General features: G+C 41.2%; 2 protein-coding genes and 1 long non-coding RNA gene across 5 annotated transcripts; 2 read left to right on the top strand and 1 right to left on the bottom strand.

Moving 5' to 3' along the window:
* Positions 1–500: 500 nt before the first annotated feature.
* Positions 501–14,167, bottom strand: LOC112218605 (transmembrane protein 116). Of its 3 annotated transcripts, none has more exons than XM_024379529.2 (13): positions 14,080–14,167; positions 13,038–13,131; positions 12,789–12,832; positions 10,595–10,658; positions 5,401–5,535; positions 4,736–4,831; positions 4,584–4,633; positions 4,357–4,461; positions 4,156–4,201; positions 3,988–4,059; positions 3,667–3,820; positions 3,380–3,453; positions 501–3,099 (listed from the first exon to the last, which is right to left on the bottom strand). In XM_024379529.2, exons 2-13 carry the CDS (start codon positions 13,068–13,070, stop codon positions 2,923–2,925), a joined length of 1,050 nt encoding a protein of 349 aa, XP_024235297.2. In that variant the 5' UTR covers positions 13,071–13,131; positions 14,080–14,167; the 3' UTR covers positions 501–2,922. The 3 variants fall into 3 exon arrangements, with proteins under 3 accessions (XP_024235297.2, XP_042157482.1, XP_024235298.2); XM_042301548.1 differs by lacking the exon at positions 14,080–14,167 and adding an exon at positions 13,277–14,051; XM_024379530.2 differs by lacking the exons at positions 13,038–13,131; positions 14,080–14,167 and adding an exon at positions 8,815–8,912.
* Positions 14,168–14,190: 23 nt separating this feature from the next.
* LOC112218606 (ADP-ribosylation factor 4) lies at positions 14,191–16,697 on the top strand. The gene is made up of 6 exons (XM_024379532.2): positions 14,191–14,405; positions 15,013–15,093; positions 15,702–15,811; positions 15,940–16,011; positions 16,276–16,401; positions 16,482–16,697. Exons 1-6 carry the CDS (start codon positions 14,339–14,341, stop codon positions 16,566–16,568), a joined length of 543 nt encoding a protein of 180 aa, XP_024235300.1. The 5' UTR covers positions 14,191–14,338; the 3' UTR covers positions 16,569–16,697.
* A 3,427-nt stretch (positions 16,698–20,124) lies between these two features.
* On the top strand, positions 20,125–21,272 carry LOC112218604. The gene is made up of 3 exons (XR_002948638.2): positions 20,125–20,259; positions 20,563–20,627; positions 20,789–21,272. It is a non-coding gene; the product is annotated as an uncharacterized LOC112218604 (long non-coding RNA).
* Positions 21,273–24,570: the final 3,298 nt, after the last annotated feature.

Below are 24,570 nucleotides of genomic sequence, written 5' to 3'. Positions count from 1 at the left end.
CAGATGACCTGGCCTCCACAATCACCCAACCTCAACCCAATTGAGATGGCTTGGGATGAGATGGACAGCAGAGTGATGGAAAAGCAGCCAACAAGTGCTCAGCATATGTAGGAACTCCTTCAAGACTGTTGGAAAAGCATTCCAGGTGAAGCTGGTTGAGAGAATGCCAAGAGTGTGCAAAGCTGTCATCAAAGCAAAGGGTGGCTACTTTGAAGAATCTCAAATATAAAATGTATTTTGATTTGTTTTGTTTTTTTGGTTACTACATGATTCCATGTGTTATTTCATAGTTTTGATATCTTCGCTATTATTCTACCATGTAGAAAATAGTAAAAATTAAGAAAAACCCGTGAATGAGTAGCTGTGTCCAAACTTCTACCTGGTACTGTATGCAATGACAATATTTTATTTCTAAAAATTATATTCATTTGTAAAAATGTGTAGTATTTTCTTTTCACTTTGACATTATGGATTATTTTGTCTAGATAAATGACACAAAATCACAATAAAATGTATTTTATTCCACTTTGTAAGACAAGAAAATGTGAAGAAATACTTATGATACCCACTGTATGTGGAGTGGATGATAAAGGGGTGGAGGGGATATTGACATAATGGAAGGTAGGGGGTTAAGAATGAGTGGGCTAGGGTTAGGAATGAGGGGGCTGCTACAGGTGAGTGTGAGGGGGGGGACTGAGGGATTAGGGGGAGGTATGGAGGGGAGGGGGAGGAGGCGGTCAGAGGTGAGGACAGAATATACCCTAGAGTAGAAACACCTGCCACTACAAGTCTGTGACCTCAACCTTTTAAACTGTCATATCTTTCATCACACACTTTAACGTTTATAGTCACAAGTGACTGGGCATGACACAGCAGAAAACACATCACTCGTCTCTGTCACCAGTTGACTCAGCACTCCCAGCCCCTCTAAGTGACACACATAATGACTGAGTACAAGTTTATATTTGATCTGAACTATGCATTACAACAGGTGACCATCATGAAACAAGTCTGAAGTCATTATGATACAAGGTCACCATAGGATTAAACCATTTTGTTCTGAGCTTACAATAAATGAGAGTAGGAGAAAATCAGTTAAAATGGGACTGGGTAAGAGGCCATTTATTGCACAAATAAAACATCATAACAACATAAATATACAAGGGAAATGTTATCCTGTGATTTTAATGCCTACCAAAGAACATCTACATGCTAAAGTACAGTACATTTAGTCCTCGAGTGCTTTTTCGTCTTTAGTCTATACACATGTCAAATGACTGAATAAAAATGATACTTCTGATTTTAATTAATTTTGTTCAAAGGGTGATACTATATAACCTGATTTTTTAAAAACACTGAATGTGTACAAATGATAGCTTGCTATGGTTACTAGCTGTATTGCTTGCTATATTGTACACAATCACTGACAGTTGCTCTAGCTATCTACTGGAAAGAGTGAAATCCCCAACACCATAAGGAAGCGCTTCATAAACCATATTCCATTAATCAAATCAATCAATCAAATGATGGTCATTGTCATGCCATGTTGTTCTCTGGCCCATCTGGCTCTACAACTCATCAAAATAATCACCTCATTCTCTCTTCTTACTGAAATAGCATTGTACTAAAAAATGAATATATCATTGAAGATTCTTCTAAATAACACTAACAAAAATGGTGCTACAGAAATCACATTCAAACGCACGTTTTGAGGTCCAGGAAAATTCTGAATTGCAAATGGTGTCTTCTGACATACCACTTAACGTAGCATTTTATGTAGAATTCCAGGTGAACTCTGTGAGTAAAGGTGTTATTCCAGTCTCTTCAGTGGTGAGGTGGGAACAGTATCTTCCAGTAGTGGATCAATAGGCTAACGTTGCGCAATAATTTGGGGCATGTAGCCTATTTGAATCATTATGGAAGTCAGACCACACATAGCAGGTTAACCCTGGAGCCTTGCGCACAGTTCACAATGACTGGATCATTGTCATTACAGTTCAATTATTAGTAAGGATTATGGTTGATTTATCGGACTAGCCTATTGTTCAACCCCTATTGCACACTTTTTTCACCTTCCAATATTTTATGGATTGAATTTCAATATGGCAACTTTCAGGATGAATCAAAGCACTGTATTTTTGATTCATTTCTATTGTGTTATTGACTGCATGTTTGTTTATTCCATGTGTAACTCTGGGTTGTTGTTTGTGTCGCACTGCTTTGCTTTATCTGGCCTATCTGGTTAAATAAAGGTTAAATAAAAAAATCTATATTATATTTTGTGCGGAAAGGCTCACCAAACCAGTTCATGTCATACATACCTTCCTAACCCTAATATTTGCCTAAATAATCTACCAGAATATTTTTTAACCAGTTGGTGCTGAAACTGTAACAAATATGCATATATTTCGATTTTCTCTCTATGTATTCTAGTGAGTCTGTCGACCAAATTCGAATTAAAAGGTACACCGTATTTAAAGGGATGGTTTAAGATGAATGTACAGAAAACTTTATTGAATGAAAACTCGATGAGAAAGTCTGTTGGCCAGCAAGTGGGAGGATTTTCAGCTGTTCTATGAAATGTATTTATCAATTTACAAGGAAACCACGCCTGCAAAGCCCGTTACACGCCTGTATAAGGAAAGTCTGAATACCAACTACTGAGAAGTGCATAGGAAAGACGTGTGTAGGAAAGGCATACATTTCCTGAGTCTGAATCGACCCCTACGTCCATAGTAAACCATTGTCTTGGTTCCGGACAACCATCCCAGTGGGAGTAGTAGAATGAAGTTATCCCAAGATGCTGATCTGAGGTCAGTGTTGCATTGCTTCCCTCAGTGGTAAAGGTTAGTATTATACGAGGGTAAACTGTTTCTGTGCCAGAGGTAGAATTCCACCCGCAGCATAGCAGCTTCTCTAGAGTCAGGAGTTAGAGGTTAAGGGTCCAAGCGGCCCCCTCAGTGATTCGTCAAAGAAGGGCAGAGGGGCGTCTTGGCTGAGAAGGGGCATCCTCTCTCCGAGCACAGCGTCTCTGAAGTTCGGTCGTCTCCAGGCATAGACCACACTGTTCAGACAGCCCTGCAGAGACAACGTCATCGCCTGTAGAGACACCAGGATGGAAATGGAAGGGGGCACCTAGTCAGTTGCACAACTGAATGCATTCAACTGAAATGTGCCTTCCGCATTTAACCCAACCCCTCTGAATCAGGATGGAGTATAGTGGGTAAGGATAAAGCATTATGGGTGCTTATCTTAGTGTCATTATTAATTTTACATAGCTAAAGAAGGCTCTCTAGGGGAAAATGGCAATTCATTCTGGGTGATGGTATCTTGGAAGGGGTATGTCTGCAATCATCAGTGAGATAGTTGAAATACTGACCTGTATAACATACAGGGGGAAGAGATTTACTTGAGGTATGTCTGGTATCACAGACAGGACAACCAGAACAAGAGCTGGGGACGGGACAAAATAGATGATATTAGTCCTGAGGTTGGAGTTACAGAGTTACATACATACAGGGTGTGTGTGTCTGTGTGTGTGTGTGTGTGTGTGTGTGTGTGTGTGTGTGTGTGTGTGTGTGTGTGTGTGTGTGTGTGTGTGTGTGTGTGTGTGTGTGTGTGTGTGTGTGTGTGTGCATGTGTGCGTGGGGAGATGAATTTGTGTACCTGGGGTCCAGCAGAAGATGATGACCACCATCATGTAGCGAGCAGTGGAGAACATACCCCTCAGCCGTTTCCTGGAACGTGCATCTCCCTCCACAGGAAATAGTCCCTCCTCCTCATACCTGCGATACCAGCTGCCCACCTTGTAGTAAACCACCTGTACAGGTACATCATCATCATCATCATCACCTTAGCTCCTAATTTTTATGATCATCATTCTTCATTCTATTGGCTGTAAACTACTGTAAACTAACCCATGTTTATGAGATAACTATGGTGATTATTGTACTGTATGCTAGACTAGTGAAGATTTATGGTACTTACTGTGCAGCACACCAAAACTGGTATCACACTGACGAAGAGGAAGCATTGTATGAAGATATCATGGATATGTTCCTGGAAAACAAAACAAACAAGGTCTCATTCATTATGCTGTCCAATCCCTTTATGAACAGACAGATACAACATGCGTGGAAGAAGGTATTTACTCACTATATCTGAGCAGTTGTCCCTCCAGATATGCAGGAAGAGGATACAGCTAAGAGGAACACACAATCACAGAGAGATGTGAGACACTCATAAGAAATGTTTTGCTAGAGTATGTACATTTTCTCTCATTAAAGTGTCATAAGCGTTATGCAAATGCACTAGGACGAACCCTGGCCTGTGCAGCACACAAAGAGACATACACACCTGTTGCAGTATGTGCTAGCTTCAGCGTTGTTTGCCGTCATGTGGCTGGGTGGTACCAGGACTAAAGTCATCACGTACACAAAGTATATCACCAACGGTATAAACCTGTAGGGGCATCACACTCACTCAGTCAGGGACATACTGTATGTTGCTTTTAAGCCACTACACAGAGCAGTTTGGTTAAAAGCAGGGATGTTTCTATTTGAAAATGAAATAATTTGACTCACCACACACAAGCATATACAGGCACAACCCCCATCCTTTGTCGACACTGGGACTGGGGGGAGAGAGGGATACTTGATTTTATAATAAATCAAACAAAGTTGTGGTGTGTGCGCATGCGTGTGTAGGAGCCCTTGGTGGATGCTTGGGTCCTCACCTCTTCCTCTCTTGGTCTCTCCCTCCATCCCTCGACTGCATGCTTTGACTCCCAGGCATACACTACCATCAGGAGGAATGACACAAAGTAAAACATCTGGAACAGAGCATGCACACACACACACACACACACACACACACACACACACACACACACACACACACACACACACACACACACACACACACACACACACAGATAAATTATTATAATAGCAAATGGCACACAGTAGTGTCAAGAGCACTTCAGTTAAAGGTCTATAATAGAAAGGCCAAGCAGTAAAACTTTGCATCGTCACATTATCTCTAAAAATGACATTGCATAATGTCATGCTCCATGACATAACACAGTGTAAAACAGTTCAGCCAACACAAATTCTGTCTGATTTACACACAAAAAATGCTATTACAATTGGATCACGCTGAAGCAGTCATAGACAGATTGTATGTATATCTATACCTTATGTATTCCTTAGTCTAGAGGTGCGCACACAAGCTTTTTTATAAATTTATCATCAAAGCTATAGAGTGTATTTAAGGGAATAAGGACAAAATTAAACTGTTTAACAAACTCTTTTGCATTTACAGAATGTTCATTCTAAGATTAGGATCATTATAGTGCATTATCCCTACATATAGTATAATAGCCACAGAAGACTGGCTCACCAGTGACAGAGGCAGTAGTTTTTCACAGATTAACACACTGGGGGTGAAGGTGTGTGTTTCATTCATCGTGCTGGTGAACATCAGGGTGACTGCTGCCAACAGATCAGCTAGAGCCAGCTGGACCAGGGGATTCACCTAAAGAGACAAAGGCATTTGTGTGTTTGCAAAACTATGAGAATGTGACAATAACATTGTACATATCTAGCCATAGAATATCTATCTGTCTAATGTGCTTGACGCAGGTGGGAATAAACTTGATATAATTCATTGCCTTGGTGTTACAGCTTCAGTACGCCACAGGATGTTTTTGTGCTGGTCAACGGCAGTCAAGTCAGGAGTGAACCACAGGCTATATCTGTTCTTAGTTCTACATTTTTTGAACGAGGCATGCTTATCTAAGATGGTGAGGAAAGCACTTTTGAAGAGCAACCATGCATCCTCTTCTGACGGGATGAGGTCAATATACTTCCAGCTTACCCGGGCCAGGTCGATTTAGAAAGGCCTGCACGCTAAAGTGGGGCGGCAGGGTAGCCTAGTGGTTGGAGTGTTGGACTAGTAAACGGAAGGTTGCAAGTTCAAACCCCTGAGCTGACAAGTTACAAATCTGTCGTTCTGTCCCTGAACAGGCAGTTAACCCACTGTTCCTAGGCCATCATTGAAAATAAGAACTTATTCTTAACTGACTTGGCTAGTTAAATAAAGGTTAAAAAAAGTGTTTTAGGTAGCATATGACAGTGATGAGGGGTGATTGTTTGACCACAGACCCATTACGCACGCATGCAATGAGGCAGTGATCGCTGAGATCCTGGTTGAAGACAGCAGAGGTGTATTTAGAGGGCAGGTTGGTCAGGATGATATCTATGAGGGTGCCTGTGTTTACGGATTTAGGGTTTACCTGGTAGGTTCCTTGATAATTTGTGTGAGATTGAGGGCATCTAGCTTAGATTGTAGGACGGCCGGGGTGTTGAGCATGTCCCAGTATAGGTCACCTAACAGTACAAACTCTGAAGATAGATGGGGGCGATCAATTCACATATGGTGTCCAGGGCACAGCTGGGGGCTGAAGGGGGTCTATAGCAAGCGGAAACGGTGAGAGACTTGTTTCTGGAAAGGTGGATTTTTTTAAATAGAAGCTTGAATTGTTTGGGCACAGACCTGGATAGTATGACAGCAGGCTATCTCTGCAGTAGATTGCAACTCTGTCTTGCAGGAAATCACGCACAGAACAAGCAGTGTGGCTGGTGGCATTGTCATAATGCAGGAAGGGTACCACATGAGGGAGGAGGATGTTTTCCCAGTAATGCACAGGATTGAGATTGCCTGCAATGACAACAAGCTCAGTCCGATGATGCTGTGACACACCGCCCCAGACCATGACGGACCCACAACCTCCAAATCGATCCCGCTCCAGAGTAGAGGCCTCGGTGTAATGCTCATTCCTTCGACGATAAACGCGAATCCGACCATCACCCCTGGTGAGTCAAAACCACAACTCGTCAGTGAAGAGCACTTTTTGCCAGTCCTGTCTGGTCCAGCAACGGCGGGTTTGTGCCCATAGGCGACATTGCTGCCGGTGATGTCTGGAGAGGACCTGCCTTACAACAGGCCTACAAGCCCTCAGCCCAGCCTCTCTCAGCCTATTGCAGACAGTCTGAGCACTGATGGAGGGATTGTGCGTTCCTGGTGTAACTTGGGCAGTTGTTGTTGCCATCCTGTACCTGTCCCGCAGGTGTGATGTTCGGATGTACCGATCCTGTGCAGGTATTGTTATACGTGGTCTGCCACTGTGAGGACGATCAGCTGTCCGTCCTGTCTCCCTGTCTTGCTGTTTTAGGCGTCTCACAGTACGGACATCGCGATTTATTGCCCTGGCCACATCTGCAGTCCTCATGCCTCCTTGCAGCATGCCTAAGGCACGTTCACACAGATGAGCAGGGACACTGGGCATCTTTCTTTTGGTGTTTTTCAGAGTCAGTAGAAAGGCCTCTTTAGTGTCCTAAGTTTTCATAACTGTGACCTTAATTGCCTACCATCTGTAAGCTGTTAGTGTCTTATCGACCGTTCCACAGGTCCATGTTTATTCATTGATTATGGTGCATTGAACAAGCATGGAAAACAGTGTTTAAACCCTTTACAATGAAGTTCTGTGAAGTTATTTGGATTTTTACAAATTATCTTTGAAAGACAGGGTCCTGAAAAAGGGATGTTTCTTTTTTTCTGAGTTTATATACTGTACTCTATACTATTCCACTGTATCTTAGTCCAATGCCGCTCTGACATATATGTATACAGTGGGCTCCAAAATGACTGGCACCCCTGACTGGCAATGCAGAAACAATACTTAAACAAATATAAACAATATAATTATAGAGACAAACTCAAAATACCAACATGTGAAAAATACTGTACTTTATTAATGTTTCAATGGAACCCAACAAAATCATTTATTGATTTAATTAAAAATCAATGTCTTCCAAATCAAGGTTTCACAATTAATGGCACCCTTAAATATTATTGTAAATAACATCTACCAAAATTAAACCAGGAATTAAATTCCACTTATTTAAGTTATCTAAGTGTTAAGGAACTATTTTGAGCCATTATATCACTTCCTTTTTTCACTAGTGTATAAAAATGAGGTAACACACATGCAATATCCTTTTGTCATCCAACACCATGAAGAAAACAAAAGAACTGGCAGTTCAAAAGAGACAGATGGTCATAGACCTTCATAAATCTGGTAATGGCTACAAGAAGATCCACAAATGATTGAATATACCACTGAGTACTGTCAGGGCAAATATAAAAACATTCAAAAGATATGGAGCAGTTGAAAACCTCACGGATAGAGGACACAAATGCATTTGGCTCCCCAGGATAGGGAGGAGGATGGTGAGAGAAGCAACAAAAACCCATAATCACTGTGAAAGAATTGCAGGCCTTGGTGGCATCTTGAGGTCACCAGGTTTAAAAAAGCACCATCAGACGCCACCTCCACAACCACAGGCTCTTTAGAAGGGTTGCCAGATGAAAGCCCTTAATGACCCCAAGACACAGACGCAAACGCATGGAGTTTGCCAAACGTCATTTAAATTATGATTGGAAGAAGGTGCTCTGGTCAGATGAGACCAAAATTTTACGTTTTGGTCAGATACAGCATCGGCATGTTTGGCGTCAAAACAGAGATGCATACAAGGAGAGGCACCTCATACCCACGGTGAAATATGGTGGTGGGTCAGTGATGTTTTGGGGCTGTTTTAATTCCAGAGGTCCAGAGGCACTGGTTACGATTGATGGCATAATGAATTCCACCAAGTACCAGGCCATTTTGGCTGACAATCTGGTTGCCTCTGCCAGAAGGCTGGGACTTGGCCATATGTGGACTTTCCAACAATACAATGACCCAAAACATACCTCAAGATCCACACAGAAATGGTTCTGTAACAACAAAATCAATGTTCTGCCATGGCCATCTCAGTCGCTGGACCTCAATCCAATGGAAAACCTGTGGGCTGAGTTGAAGAGGGCAGTTGATAAGCGCAAACCCAAGAATGTGAAGGATCTTGAAAGGATCTGCATAGAGGAATGGTCCAAAATCCCTCCAAATGTGTTCCTTAACCTTGTCAAACATTACAGGAAAAGACTCCATGATGTTATCCTTGCTACTTAATATAATGTTTACATACCCTACATTACTCATCTCATATGTATATACTGTACTCTATATCATCTACTGCATCTTTATGTAATACATGTATCACTAGCCACTATAAACTATGCCACTTTGTTTACATACCCTACATTACTAATCTCATATGTATATACTGTACTCGATACCATCTACTGCATCTTGCCTATGCCGTTCTGTACCATCACTCATTCATATAACTTTATGTACATATTCTTCATCCCTTTACACTTGTGTGTATAAGGTAGTAGTTTTGGAATTGTTAGGTTAGATTACTCGTTGGTTATTACTGCATTGTCGGAACTAGAAGCACAAGCATTTCGCTACACTCGCATTAACATCTGCTAACCATGTGTATGTGACAAATACATTTGATTTGAGATGGTCGCTCTAAGTACTAAATGAGGAGTGCCAATAATGATGGAACCTTGATTTTGGTGAAATGTATTTTGTATTAAATAATTGTATGATTTGGTGGGTTCCATTGGCACATTAATAAAGTACAGTATTTCTCACATGTTGGTATTTTGAGTTTATCTCTATAATTATATTGTTAATATTTTCTTATTAAGTATTGTTTGTGCATTGCCAATCAGGGGTGCCAGTAATTTTGGAGCCAACTGTATATATTCTTAATCCATTTCTTACTTAGATGTACATGTATTTTGGGAATATGTTGTGAAACTGTTAGATATCCCTTGTTAGATATTACTGCACTTTCGGGGCTAGAAGCACAGTCATTTCATTACACTCGCAATAACATCTGCCTAACACATGTATGTGACCAATAAAATTTGATTTGAATCTTTCTCCATCCCCTGTGAACTCACTAGAACGGCCTCTACAAATTTTTCTAGAGTAGATAGAGCAGTCCTATAGCTCTGACTCAATGAAGAAGTATAGGCACAGGCAGACAGCAAGGGAGTAGCCTGGGCCATGTTCAGTAGGCCACAACGATTCGGAAGATAATGATTATGTTATGTAGAACAGACATGCCTCTATCTGACAAGGAGAGTAAGGAATAATGTCAGCTCTCAATTCATGACTATTCTACAGATGTAGGATCTTAATTTGAGCCTGTTTGCTACAGCAGAATATTAATCCTGCAGCAACAGAAAATTAAAATTATTATGTGCATTATAATTCATGGAGATTTTTGTCAAGGTTGATACATTTTTTGAAAGTGAACATCAAGTCTGAAATGTCAAAGTGGAAATTACAAACTTCAGAAGCCTTTTTAAACCTCAAATACACTACAAGTTCCACATTCCCTGGATTGTAGGAAAGTTCTCCTGCAACTGGTTGATCAAATTAAGATCATACATCTGTATCTGTAATGTTTATGTAGTTACATCCTAATGAGAGTGACCCTGGTAAACACATACTGTATTTTGCTAAGAGACAGCCTTGGAAATAATTATATCAAACTCACAATCACAGAAAGGTACAGGCACGCACGCACGCACACACACACAGTCAAAGATACTCTTCCTCTCATCCACCCACCTGTTCTTGTAGGTGGCTCCTCTTTACAATGGAAACCACCAGCACTGAAAAACTCCCAATCAAACTGGAAATAGAAAGTAAAATACCTAAATACTGACATTACACAATTATAGCACCATTAAATAACAGTCAATCATGTCATTCTGAATGTTCACAAAGATTGTGTTGGAAAATAAATACAATCAAATTACAACAGAAAGATATTGTATTCTAGTCTGGGTACAAGTCTTTTTTAGCTAACATTCCACTCCTTGCCACTCCTGGCAAGGAGTGGAACATAATAGCTGAATAGAGATGGCAACCAGGCTAATATAATTAAATTAAGGAATATCAAATAATAAAATGTAATGTAGGCCTACACCATGTCCTATAAACCATCAGAATAACTAGCAGGTAATATATGCCTGACCTAGACACACACACTGTGGAGGCTGCTTGGTTGAGGGTATGTAGTAAAAGGGGGGAGCTGTCCAAGTGGACTGGGTGCTGAAATGGGAGGCAGGGGCTCGGGTGGGCGTGGGGCCGTGTCCTGATCAACTGGAAGCTTACAACTCAAGAATCACTCACTGATCAAGACCTCTGCATTCAGATGTAGGCTACATGCATTCAAATTAAGATTTTCTTTCTAAAGCGCTATATCCACCTCTATATATGGGGAGACAGGTAGCCTAGCGGTTAATATTGGTGGGCTAGTAACTGAAAGGTTGCTGGTTCAAATCCCAGAGGCGACAAGGTGGGAAAAAATGCAGTTCTGCCCTTGAGCAAGGCAGTTAACCCTGAACAACAGCTGGTCCCCGGGCGCCGTGTATGTCAATTAAAGCAGCCCCCACACCTCTCTGATTCAGAGGGGTTGGGTTAAATGCAGAAAATGCATTTTGTTGTGCAACTGACTTGGTATCACCCTTCCCTATATCCCCAAAAGTGTGTTTTTTCACTAGAATTGATTGCTTTTGGGCACCTTCATGTGTGTGTAAAATATTACTGTTCATCGATTTTAGATGTGTGCAAAATGTTAATATATTTTTTTTTTTCAAACCTATATATCCATTTTTAGCTGGAATGGAATGTTAATTTGCTGTAAATTTGACTGTGATATGTGGTTGTCTCACCTTGCTATCTTAAGATGAATGCACTAACTGTAAGTCACTCTGGATGAGGGAATCTGCTAAATGACTAAAATGTAAATGATTCATAAAAAATAATAATATTGATCACTAATGTATCATTAAAAAAAATACATTTGACTGTGTAAAACCTCCCACTGGGCACAGACATCAATTCAATGTATTTTCCACGTTGGTTCAAAGTAATTTCATTGAAATTATGTGGAAACAACGTTGATTCAACCAGTGTGTCCCAGTGGGCTAGCAGTACAACTTGTTTCTCTGAGTGAGGCAGATAGCATTTAGCAAAAACATGATTATCTGTCTCTCTAAAATGAAAGCATCAAGTGACAGATTTAACAACCCCATGCCATGATTTGATAGTGAAAACACACACCAATCTATTTCATAAGTTCTTTAAACAATAAAAGCAATTTGGCCAACATTTCTGAAAATGGATATATAGCATTTTGGAATGAAACCCTTCAAATATAATACGTAGAGAAAAATAACAAAGTTGTCTCCAAAATGACACATATCAAACTTGACCCTAAATAAACAAAACACATCAAGCGGTTCTTTGCAGCCAAACAACAAACTCCTCATCTACTATGCAGGATTAAAAGACAGCATAGTAGTGCTGTAAAGAGCTAGAGTTAGGCATGGAAAACACAGCGCTTTATATATTGAGTTATGATAAGTTATGATAAATTACGTTCCTCACATGCATGTCAAGTTGCTCAATTGGTCTGACTGGCAACACTGCAGAAATAAAAGATCAAATGACTGGATGCCAACCATGTTATTATGAGATGACACATGTGTGACGTCAACTTCTCGGCAGTGTAATTTACTAGTCTACATTTTCAACAACAACCAAAACAAACTCAAATATTTTCTGGACTAGCCTGCTATAAATTGGTTTGATTTGAAAACGCATAGCATAGGTAAGACTATTTGCACAACACAGAACAGTTACATTTAGAAACACTAACACTTAGACCTAAACGTTCTCAAATCTTAGCTGACATGCAACACCACATCCATGTGTCACAGATAGCCTATGGGTGTGGGAAGTCAGTTTTGCTTACCTTATAGACAGAGATACCAGGTACACAGTCGAGAGACCAGTGATCTACATAAAGAACACAATGCAGAATCAATTCAACAGTGTGCTGAAATAGCCCTAAAACAGAATGAGCCTGGGCTTATTATAGCTAACTCCATTGCAGCTCTGTGAGATTTTTCAATGGGGCTTTTATAGCTATACCTACAATGTACATAGGGTTAGACTACACATCAATGTACTTGCACTAATGATTGAAAAATATAGTTCTTACCTGGTCATTGCTTAAAAATCGATTCAAACTCATTGTGAATGAGCCGCACAATTGCCACCTGGGCAAAGTTATCCAAAGCGCACCCGTCCTTTGTCTGAAATAAATAAATCGTTATCCATGTAGTCCACAGCACAAAATATATGATTCTTTCTATACATCTGACTGGGTTATTAACAGGCGGCCCGCCCACGGCACCAAGACGCCTGCGCCTTGGAACTGTTTGTCACATGTCGATTTACCTTTGCAGCAAAAAATCCCCACACGGGACAGGTGTAGGAATTTCCCTTCGGAAATGCCGTGCATGGCGGACAGTCGATGAGCCAGGTCTCACACTGGTTTGGAGAAGCCCAGAGCGAATTGCCTATAGATAACCCTATACATCCTATAATAATAACTGTGTAGCCTATAAGTTATTTATTTGTTTGGTATAGGCTACATTATGCATGCACCAGCTTTTAATGGGATACACAAGTTGCAAAGGAGAAACTAACATGCAGTCAAAACATGGTTTACTCTAAACACCGGGTTAACACGTTTCTCAGTGATAGTAGTTGCCCTATTTAGCCAAGCAGCACACTCCTGATAACACACAAGTCTCACGTTTTGCTCAACTGTTGCACAGAACGTGTGTGTGTGCTTGCGTGTTTATGTTTCATTAGAATCTCTAAAGTGTGTCATTTGTCACTGCTCATTGCAGAAACAAACACATGACATCCCTCACACTTCACCAGAATGTAATGGCATGCATGATGAGGAGGATTAACAAATTAATTATACCCTGTGAAGTTCAATATGGCTGTCAGAAGATATGGTGCGCTGAGAAATACTGACCAACGAGGGTCTTATCTATCTAATGTGACATCATTAGTTCGCGTTGCAATAACAGCGAACCCGTGTTGTAATCTGACATCTGCTGGCACACAATGTGACTGCAAATAATCAGTGTGAACAACAAGTGACATTTTTACCTCAAAACATTATGTGACACAAATGGGTAGTGATGGATCGGTCGAACCTGAACATGCAGAGTAGTTTTACTTACGATCATGTCTGCTCAAGACAATTGTCTCTGCATTAGTTTAATATTGCTGTTGTCCATCAACACGTTGGCCCAAATGCTAATAAAGTTGAGTCAAATCGATGACGTCGGGAGTTCCACGTTGGCCCGGACGTGGCAGCATCAGAGTACAGAAACGATTCTTGCTTGGGAGTCACAAACAGAAAGATTCAGACCAATTGTCTCAAGAACGACAAGAATTTAGAAAAGCTTTCTGTAATAATTTGAGACATTCACGCACAACATGGGGCTCCTAATCTCGTCAGTTTTTACCAGACTGTTCGGCAAGAAACAGATGAGAATACTTATGGGTAAGTGTCGGATGTTAGCTGGCTTTCAAATGAACGCTAACGTTACAGGAGAACATCACGGGAGTCTTTAGTGAGTATGGAACATATAACGTTGTGTATATAAAAAAAAGTTGATTTGTTGGACCCAAATGGTGTAGGTAGAATAGTAACCGTGACCAGTTAGCTAACAGTAGCTAACGTTAGTTCATAGTTATCCAAAAAGTGTTGCTAGCTGCTAAGTAGCTAACTTTTTGGTGGTTGATTTGTGTCAACAAACTCGGTAGAAAGTTCAAAAATGTTAACTAGCTAGGTAGCCCGCGGGTGTAGAAAAATGGAAAGCTAACCGGCTAACGCTAGTTACAAAAAATTGTGTTTCTTGGTCTGTCGTCGTGAGTGACAAGCTAGTTCTAGCTCATGTTAGTAAGCCATCTGTTTAGCTAATGATAGCTATCCGTCATTTGCTGGTGGGTTTTGTATTTTCATGCAGCTGTCGACACGGATAAGATACACCGTTAATAGCTACAATAAAAGTGTCCATAAAAAAAATATATATATATATGCACGTTCTTGCTTGCAGTTGTATGTGAGAATGAGATATAATGTTCAAAATCAATGTTTGTTTTCTCAGTGGGTTTGGATGCTGCAGGGAAAACTACTATCTTGTACAAACTGAAGCTGGGAGAAATAGTGACCACCATTCCAACTATCGGTAAAACAAACACACACAGTCACACCCACCTTTCACCCTCCAGTCTCAAATCAAACTGTATTGGTCACATAAACATGTTTAGCAGATGTTATTGCTGGTGTAGTGAAATGCTTGTCTTTCTAGCTCCAACAGTGCAGATCTATCTAACAAGTAATATCTAACAATTTCACAACAATACAGACATCTAAGTAAAGGAATTAAGAATATATAAATATATGGATGAGCAATGTCAGAGCAGCATAGATGAATATACAGTAGAAGAGAATAAAGTATATACAGATGAGTAATGCAACATATGTAAACATTATTCGTGACTAGTGTTCCATTTATTAGTGACCAGTGATTTGAAGTCTATGTATATAGGCAGCAGCCTCTAATGTGCTAGTGATGGCTATTTAACAGTCTGATGGCCTTTTAGATAGAAGCTGTTTTTCAGTCTCAACTGAAACTTAGCTTTAAATTGAGGTATAATTGACTTGGGTGGGATATTGAACTGTCACTAACCACATTCATGCACTTGTCTATAGATATAATAATATATTTCCATCCATATATAATACATGGGATTGACATTTAGACCTAATGCATCTCTTTGGTGTGTGTGACAGGCTTTAACGTGGAGACGGTGGAGTATAAGAACATCTGCTTCACGGTATGGGATGTGGGTGGTCAGGATAAGATCAGACCCCTCTGGAGACACTACTTCCAGAACACACAGGTAAATGCACACACCAAAAGGGAACCAGGGAGGCTACAACCTACTCTTTTACTTCTCTCATGTAATGCCTCAGGGCATCCTCCTCCTCTCTGACTGTCCTGCTCTGACTGTTTTCATCCCTCACTCAGGGTCTGATCTTTGTAGTAGACAGCAACGACAGAGAGAGAGTGGCCGAGTCTGCAGAGGAGCTCTCTAAAATGGTAGGTATATTTACTCTGTGTATGATATGTAGTCGATGATGGGTATATTTACTGATGGTATGTAGTTAATGATGGGTATATTTACTGTTATGGTACGTAAAGGCCTATAGACTTGCCAAGTGTCTTGGCTGGGTCTATTTATAATTGACTGGACATTGAACCTGAAACTTATTGTGAAACAAATTATTTCATCACAGAGCACAGTGTTGACTTTCTGAGCAAGAGCTCATTATCTCAACTAGTGATCTAAATCCCCCCCCCCAGCTCCAGGAGGATGAGTTGAGAGAAGCAGTGTTGCTGGTGTTTGCTAACAAGCAGGACCTTCCCAATGCTATGGCCGTCAGCGACCTTACAGACAAACTGGGACTGCAGAGCCTCCGCAGCAGAGTGGTGAGTATGTGAGACATAGGCATGCAGGCACGCTTTTTCTCAATGTTGATCCTTTTCTCTCTTGCTCTCTTACTTCTCAGTGGCACGTGCAGGCGACCTGTGCGACCCAGGGCACAGGACTGTATGAAGGACTGGACTGGCTTTCCAACGAGCTGTCCAAGCAATAACACCGGACATCACACGAGAAAAGGAGAGGGAGAACCACAGATAGGCTGACACCTTCAATCAAGACAAGTTTGGTCTTGAATAACTTGTGCACCTAGAATGGACAGGACTTGTGGACAATGCAATCAATACATATAGGAACATCTTATTTTACTATTTTTACTTCGCTTTCTTTGACCATTATCCCTTTATATACTCTAATCTTCACTTTTTCCCCCACCTCATATCTTGCAGTAGATAAACTGATGCTTTCAGTTGCATGTTTAGCAAATGGCTGCCCTGAGACACCATGGAGACGCCCCTTCTTCTGTAAAGTGTTCTGCTGGGTTGTTACCCCCAACCACTGATCCTGGGTCAGACCTTTAAATCTGCCTATGGTTAAGTATCAGGATTGAGGGTGTTGTAATCTGATCCTAGATCTGTGGTTAAGGGAAACTTCTAGTGATGGCTAGAAGCTGTTCAGCTACACTAGACCTCATGGACATTTTCACTGAAACAACCCTGGTCCTATACCTCTCACCCCTGTGACTTCACTTCCATGCGATATCACCTATGTAAGGGACCGAAGCTTCTAGAATGAGATGAAGAATAAAATGACAATGAAGTCATAAATCTCCAGATGTTTGAGGAAGTCTTTCTGCACTGGGAGCCAAATGGAACTCCTACCAGTGAATGGAACCACTGGAAACAGTTTGCTCCTGGTACTACTGGTTTTCGCCATCTCTTTGTAAGGTTGCTTTGCTCTGGGCTCGCGACATAGAAAAGAGATGCTTGACTAATGTCTTTTTCCCCCTTTTTTTTAAATGGGCCACAATTATGTAATAACCCATTTCCTTATGTGCTACGATGTAAGCTGTGGGAAGCTGAAATTAGTAGGTAGAAGTTGCCACTAAACATTGAAACAAGTGTTTGATACTTTTCCATCCCCCTAATGATTCAGGTTAGGATGGTTAATCTGATCCAGGATCTGTGTATAGTATAACTTCTACCACAAATGAGCTGAAACCATTTACATGTTTTTGTCTAGTCTAGTGAGAATGTGCACCTCCTAACAAAGACTGTGGCCCTGTTCTAATACTTAGGTGCTTTCTTCCCTCTCGGGCATCTTTGAAGTTATTACATATCTGAAGTATTGGCTTTAAATAATGGTGTCAAGGAAGGAAGGAAAGGGAAGAAGGCTGAAGGATGTGTTTTCTAAGCATTGGAACCGGGCCAATATTGGTGTTGTATTGTTCAGTGGCATGCTTTGGCTCAGCAGTGCTTGCTTGTGGCTGGGCACACTCTTCTGATATTTGATGGCTGTTGTTGTGTGCTTAATCTGACCCTCCCCCACACACCCCTGCTGTATCTCCCTGAGCTGTGCATACATTCCAACTGACAGATGCTTCTTGAAACTGCATAAAGCTGCCACAACTTTTGAATGATGTGATAACTAATTGTTTTACAAAACATGTATAAATAAATTCACCTGTTAAATTGTCTTTTTCTGAGGATTTAACTTTAAATTGACAGAGCTTGTCTTGTGTTTTGAATGTGATGAAATGGCTATTTCAGTTTGTAATTCTCTTTGAAGATTGCATTTAGGAATGTGTAATGTACACATACATGCTCCATGTTCAGCAGCCCAAAGCTTTAGGTCTCTCCGGCTGAAGTGAATCAGCTCCTCCCTTCTGGCATAGTTCCAAAGCCAACACTAGAGAAACCTGAAGGGTGACTGTGCACGTTCACCTACACCCTGGCTGAGTGGAAACCTGGAATTATATGAAATGGATTTGTCTAATGTGCTTGACCTGACTCAGATTTTGAGTGCCTGACTCAGATTTTACCTGAAGTATAGAGGGGGTGTGACACTATAATACATCCTGCCACGTCTTGGTATAGGTTGAAGTTGCCCCTAGTTGTAATATTGGGTGAGATTTGCATCTACCCCACTAATGGTTAGGATTTGGGAGGGAAAGCTGATCCTAGATCTGTATCTAGGGGAAACCTCCCCGGAGCCCAGATCTCTTAAGCCTTAGTTCTTTTAGTTGTGGTACTGTACATAAACTATAATCTTTTTTTGCATTTGTGAGATGTACTTTCAGTGACAATGATAACACAACAGCTGTCTTCATTTCTAGTGGAAAACTTGCTCAGGGAAATGTGCTCAGAGGATTTTTCAGGCAGATCATGACATCGCAGTTGAAGTCCACTGGGGGGGTGTAATTATCTTGGTTAAAACATTCAGTATTTTGTGTTATGTGCAGTGTCATCTCAGGTTATTTCTGTTGGGAGGAGTTGGGTACATTGTGTGTTTGTGTGGGAGCAGTCAGTATCGATATGAAATGTGACTGAGAATGCTATATTTGTCTTTCAGTACATTATTTGTTCAAGTGGATTAGTCAAATGCTACTGTAATCCTCAGTGTTCAGTTTCCTTTTATTTGTGTAACTGCAAATACATTTTGAATAGGCCATGTTACTCAGGGTATGGCCATAGGAACTAACTTACGTCCTGGGCACACACTGGTTGAATCAACGTTGTTTTCACGTCATTTCAATGAAATTACATTGAATTGAGGTCTGTGCCCAGTAGGTCTACTTAATTTTAGGACGTTTGTAAGTGTTTTCCACAGATAATAAAGCTTGGAACAAAATGTCAATTTGAATTGGAAGGTTGCTGATGTGAAAGTTACAGTATGAAAAGAAAGAGTTTGATGTCAGGAGCTTTGTATTGTGTTGCCTTCTAGAAAGAACAGGTGTACTTGTTCTGAGAACCATATGTTTCTTAGAGCTTGGTGATAGCGTGGTTGTCCTATGGTTTGCATACCTTCCCACAACTTTCTGGTTATGGTGCAGAATAGTTGCTTTGGAACATTCTCAGCACATTTAAGGAACTTGACAAAAATACGTTACATTTTGGGAATGTTCTCAAATAGTTCATAGAACATTAAGAAACAACAGTTTCCTGTGGGAATTTCAGTTCTTTAGCATAACGTTTCCTACAGGTTTCGTAATGATTTTATTTAAAAGAAACAGTTGATGTCCGTGCCCGTGCGTAAATCTAATTAGCATAATAAAAAAATCTGTTTAAACTAGAGATATCTTTTTGCATGGGCTGCGTCTTCCTCAGCTGCGGTGGAAGGTGGCAGAGCTACAAAGGGTTTTGTCAGACCAGGAGACATCCTGAAAATAGGTCTTCTCACGAAAGCGTCTGTAGCGTCCGAACCATTTGGGGATTGCTCTATGACCCTCACAAGACTCCCTGCAACCTAAAAAAATAAATGTTCCCAGAACAGGCAAAGTTTTCACTTCCGTTCTCAGAACGTAACTTATGGTTATGTTCCCAGAACCAATGGGAAATCCAAAACTTATGTTCCCACAACTACCAAGGAACCAAATGTGCTAGCTGGGTAGAAGCCTAGAAACCAAATAAACATTATCTGGGAAGAGGAGTGGCAGCAGAGAAACGAAACTTGGACAGACTGCTGAAAACAAAACTGAAGGGAAAGAAGAAACGTTGTGTGGCACAGAGCCACAGCCCGATCACGCCCACACACACAATGCAGGCTGAGGGTGTTAGCTGCTTTCCTGTGGCTCTCAGCATTGCAATGACAGATGAGGAGGAGGGGAGTGTTTTTTCAAGGTATAAAAGGGGGTTACAATGTTTGATCTGTCCTTTTTATCCTGCGGAGCCCTCCGCTTAAGGATTTGGGTGAGTTTCCTTTCCATCGAGATTTAAGAGCTTGTATAGAGACTGATTTGTTTTACGTGCTTTGTCATTCCGTTTGTATACATTTCAACCTCATCAAACCCAAATATTGTGTTTGTTTTGTTGTAAATTTACAGTTACAGGAATAGGTTACTGTTTTTTCAAATGTCTATAGTACAAGATAACTTTGACAAGACTATAATACATGGTAAGAGCATTTGTTAAACATCAATGCTGTACCAGGGGGATGTATCACTGTCGCCTGCGTCACTCACATCAATTTGTGCATCCTTCCTTGTGTTGCAGGACTGGTGACCCTCTGTCAGGTCACTATGGAGTTCCCACTCTGTCTGCTTGCTGTGTATTTTCTTGTAAGTATCTCACATAGACAGCATGCATGTGTTGGTGATGAATAACCCTTTATGGACAATTAAGATGTATAGAATTTAAATGAAACTCTAAACATACTACATTGTAGGGTCAGAGTTGTCTTGTGGACTGACTGTGACTAAAACAAAGTCTTGTCCCACAGTGAAGAGGAGGAGAGGAGGAGGAGGAAAGGAGATGAAAAGCCTGCTCCCAAGGGCAGGTCACTGGGTCCCTGGCCATGTCCTGGTAGGGGGTGTTGGGAGTCTGTCCCCTAGCAGGTTCTGACCCTCAGCATGACCTCGCAGGACCCAGTCAGTCGGGCCTGGTGAGCAGAGCCAGGAGCTGCAGATCAGCTGATCCGCAGCGACCTTGACGCACCGACGAACCCAAGCACCAGACACCTGAAGACACCTGAGACGACTAGATGAAGCTCATCCGAAGCACAAAGCTTATATTACTTACCTGAATACTTAAACGAAATGTACCCTAGAATGCCGCCAGATGAAGAACCATTCTTTTCTTTTTTTGGTTGGCTTCTGGTTGTCTGCGTTGCTTGGTTTCGGCGGGTCATGGGGGGCCTGCTGAAGAAAACGCATTCCCAAATACACTACAATGCTGAACGCATAATTTCCATGAAAATTTAAAATTTTAAATAAAAATTTAAAAAAACATTGCAACATGAACAACCTTATCTGTGCCGTTTGTTCTGTAGTTGTCATTTTGGGTATTTATACACTGATATTGATGCCACATTGCAGAGAACAGCTGTTTTAACATCGCAAATAATACTTACAGTTGGTAGTGTAGTGCAAGTAAATAATATCCAAGCCACTTGAAACATCTTTAAACTCATACATACTGACAATTTAATATCCGTCTCAGAGCATTATTTTGTTTGACTTTTTTCTACTTCGTTTTATGTAGGCCTAGATTAGCATGTCGTTTAGCCTCCTCTGTTTGTTACGTAAATACAGTACTTCCTTGAACAGGACGGCCCTCGCTCCAGACGCGCATGCACACACACATGCCCAAGCGCACACACGTCATAGTTTGGTTTTGTTGCGTTGTCTTCGTTCAGTACATAGTAACCAAAGAACATACACTCTGTCTGAGAAAAGCAGAGGCAATGCAGAATTTAAACTAAACAATGGACTTTGATGGAAACGAAAGTAAAGCTTGCAGACACACAATACAGGCTGCTGCATGTGTGAGTTGCTGTCAGACAGGGCTAGACAGTTCAGGGTATAGGACGAGGGCAGTGGAGTCTCCTCAGAGGAGGAAAGGGAAGAACCATCCTCCTCAGTGAATTTCATAAAAGTAAAAATTGTAAAACATTAAAGTTATCCTTTTTAGATAAAGCTATACTAAATATATTCATGTAACCAAATCATTTATTAAAACTATATTTTTCAAAACAGGTCTATAATAGCCTCAACAGCACTCTGTAGGGTAGCACCATGGTGTAGCCGGAATACAGCTAGCTTCCGTCCTCTTCTGGGTATATTGACTTCAATACAAAACCTAGGAGGCTCATGGTTCTCACCCACCATCAGTAATTATGATAACTTCCGGATGCCGTCCTCCAACCTATCAGAGCTCTTGCAGCATGAACTGACATGTTGCCCACCCAATCAAAGGATCAGAGAATGAATATAGTACTGAAAGCATAAGCTACAGCTAGCTAGCACTGCAGTGCATAAAATGTGGCGAGTAGTTGACTCAAAGAGAAAGGCAATAGTTGAACAGTTTACTTTTTTTTTCAAATAATCCAAAATGAAGGAGAAGCAAGAGAGAAATAGACAGACATTTCATTTTTTGGGGTTTAGTTTTAGTTTAATTTACTTAGCTAGCAAATGCAGCTAGCTAGTTTAGCCTAATGAAACAGCCTGTTCAAACAGAGGGATGCTATCTTAGCTAGCTGGCTATGACTATCCAAAGCAACACCGGAACTCTTCAAAGGTCGAGGTAAGCTTTTAGTTTTACTAATTTATTGCCTCCGGGGCCACCGGTGTAACTGCTTACTGACTGTACACTGTAAAGTTACTGCATTATTGTAGCGAGTTCACTAACACGCTAGTTCTATTAGCTATTCTGACTATGATGTTACTTTAGCTAATATGGTGGCAGCTATGTAGGCTGTGTGAAGCGATTTGGCTTGGAAAGGTTTTTTCGCCTGGTCACATACAGTACATGCTGATTTGTTGTGCACTGAAATCCACAAGCGAAGGTGAGAGGAGGAGAGCACATAGATGCGAGGTGGAATGCAACGTGGCTGCTATGAAAGTGATCTATGTTTTTATGCGTGATCAGGTGAGTATTCATTCCACCGATTCTGTTGAAAACCCTTTCTTAAACGGCAGCAAATGGAACAAGACGGAGATAAACATACCTGAATTTGTCCAATAGAAACTCTCATTTGCAACTGTTGGACTAAAGTTTACACCCTGTATCAGCTAGATACAGGCATGTGTGTGTAAGGAGGTTTTGAATGTCATTGTCTGTCCATGTGTCACTGTCTGTCACATCAAATTTGTCTCTTGACCTGTGTGCACCTATGTTGTAAACTTTAATTCATAGACTAGGTTGTAGCAACCTCATGATGTGTATAGGGAACATTTGAGTATCATGTAGTAGCCTAAACCTATCGCTGTTACACTGAACTGGGTGAATGGAATATGAATGACAGTCATCCAATATGATTTAATAGAAATAAGGCCATGCTCATGACAAACAAATAATCATCCTCCCTCATCTTAAATGGCACCAACCGCCACTGGAAGAGGATGGGTTGAACTGTATTGCATTGAATACGAGCAGTACAAGCAGAAGTCTAAGGTGATGTATAATGTCATTATCGTATGAAAACTTCTTGTTATTTTGAAAATTCCGGCGCCGACAGAGATGGCCGCCTCGCTTCGCGTTCCTAGGAAACTATGCAGTTTTTTGTTTTTTTACGTGTTATTTCTTACATTAGTACCCCAGGTCATCTTAGGTTTCATTACATACAGTCGAGAAGAACTACTGAATATAAGATCAGCGTCAACTCACCATCAGTACGACCAAGAATATGTTTTTCGCGACGCGGATCCTGTGTTCTGCCTTACAAACAGGACAACGGAGTGGATTCCATGCAGCGACCCAAAAAAACGACTCCGAAAAAGAGGGAAACGAGGCTGTCTTCTGGTCAGACTCCGGAGACGGGCACACCGTGCACCTCTCCATAGCAGTCTTCTTGCCAATGTCCAGTCTCTTGACAACAAGGTTGATGAAATCCGAGCAAGGGTAGCATTCCAGAGGGACATCAGAGGCTGTAACGTTCTTTGCTTCACGGAAACATGGCTCACTGGAGAGACGCTATCCGAGGCGGTGCAGCCAGCGGGTTTCTCCACGCATCGCGCCGACAGAAACAAACATATTTCTGGTAAGAAGAGGGGCGGGGGCGTATGCCTTATGACTAACGTGACATGGTGTGATGAAAGAAACATACAGGAACTCAAATCCTTCTGTTCACCTGATTTAGAATTCCTCACAATCAAATGTAGACCGCATTATCTACCAAGAGAATTCTCTTCGATTATAATCACAGCCGTATATATCCCCCCCCAAGCAGACACATCGATGGCTCTGAACAAACTTTATTTAACTCTCTGCAAACTGGAAACGATTTATCCGGAGGCTGCATTCATTGTAGCTGGGGATTTTAACAAGGCTAATCTGAAAACAAGACTCCCTAAATTTTATCAGCATATCGATTGCGCAACCAGGGGTGGAAAGACTTTGGATCATTGTTATTCTAACTTCCGCGACGCATATAAGGCCCTGCCCCGCCCCCCTTTCGGAAAAGCTGACCACGACTCCATTTTGTTGATCCCTGCCTACAGACAGAAACTAAAACAAGAGGCTCCCACGCTGAGGTCTGTCCAACGCTGGTCCGACCAAGCTGAC

This window comes from Oncorhynchus tshawytscha, linkage group LG19, assembly GCF_018296145.1.
Source record: "Oncorhynchus tshawytscha isolate Ot180627B linkage group LG19, Otsh_v2.0, whole genome shotgun sequence".
NCBI classification, from domain to species: domain Eukaryota; kingdom Metazoa; phylum Chordata; class Actinopteri; order Salmoniformes; family Salmonidae; genus Oncorhynchus; species Oncorhynchus tshawytscha.
This window is presented reverse-complemented; position numbering and strand designations above follow the sequence as displayed.

Excerpts from the sequence above, each read along its gene's own strand:
- LOC112218606 (XM_024379532.2), top strand. The coding sequence starts at position 14,339 with ATGGGGCTCCTAATCTCGTCAGTTTTTACCAGACTGTTCGGCAAGAAA. Across the intron at positions 15,812-15,939 it reads ACTACTTCCAGAACACACAG|GGTCTGATCTTTGTAGTAGA; the intron begins GTAAATGCACAC and ends TCCCTCACTCAG. Across the intron at positions 16,012-16,275 it reads CAGAGGAGCTCTCTAAAATG|CTCCAGGAGGATGAGTTGAG; the intron begins GTAGGTATATTT and ends CCCCCCCCCCAG.
- LOC112218605 (XM_024379529.2), bottom strand. The coding sequence starts at position 13,070 with ATGAGTTTGAATCGATTTTTAAGCAATGACCAG. Across the intron at positions 4,462-4,583 it reads CCTGTATATGCTTGTGTGTG|GTTTATACCGTTGGTGATAT; the intron begins GTGAGTCAAATT and ends ATGCCCCTACAG. Across the intron at positions 4,060-4,155 it reads GGGACAACTGCTCAGATATA|GAACATATCCATGATATCTT; the intron begins GTGAGTAAATAC and ends TTTGTTTTCCAG.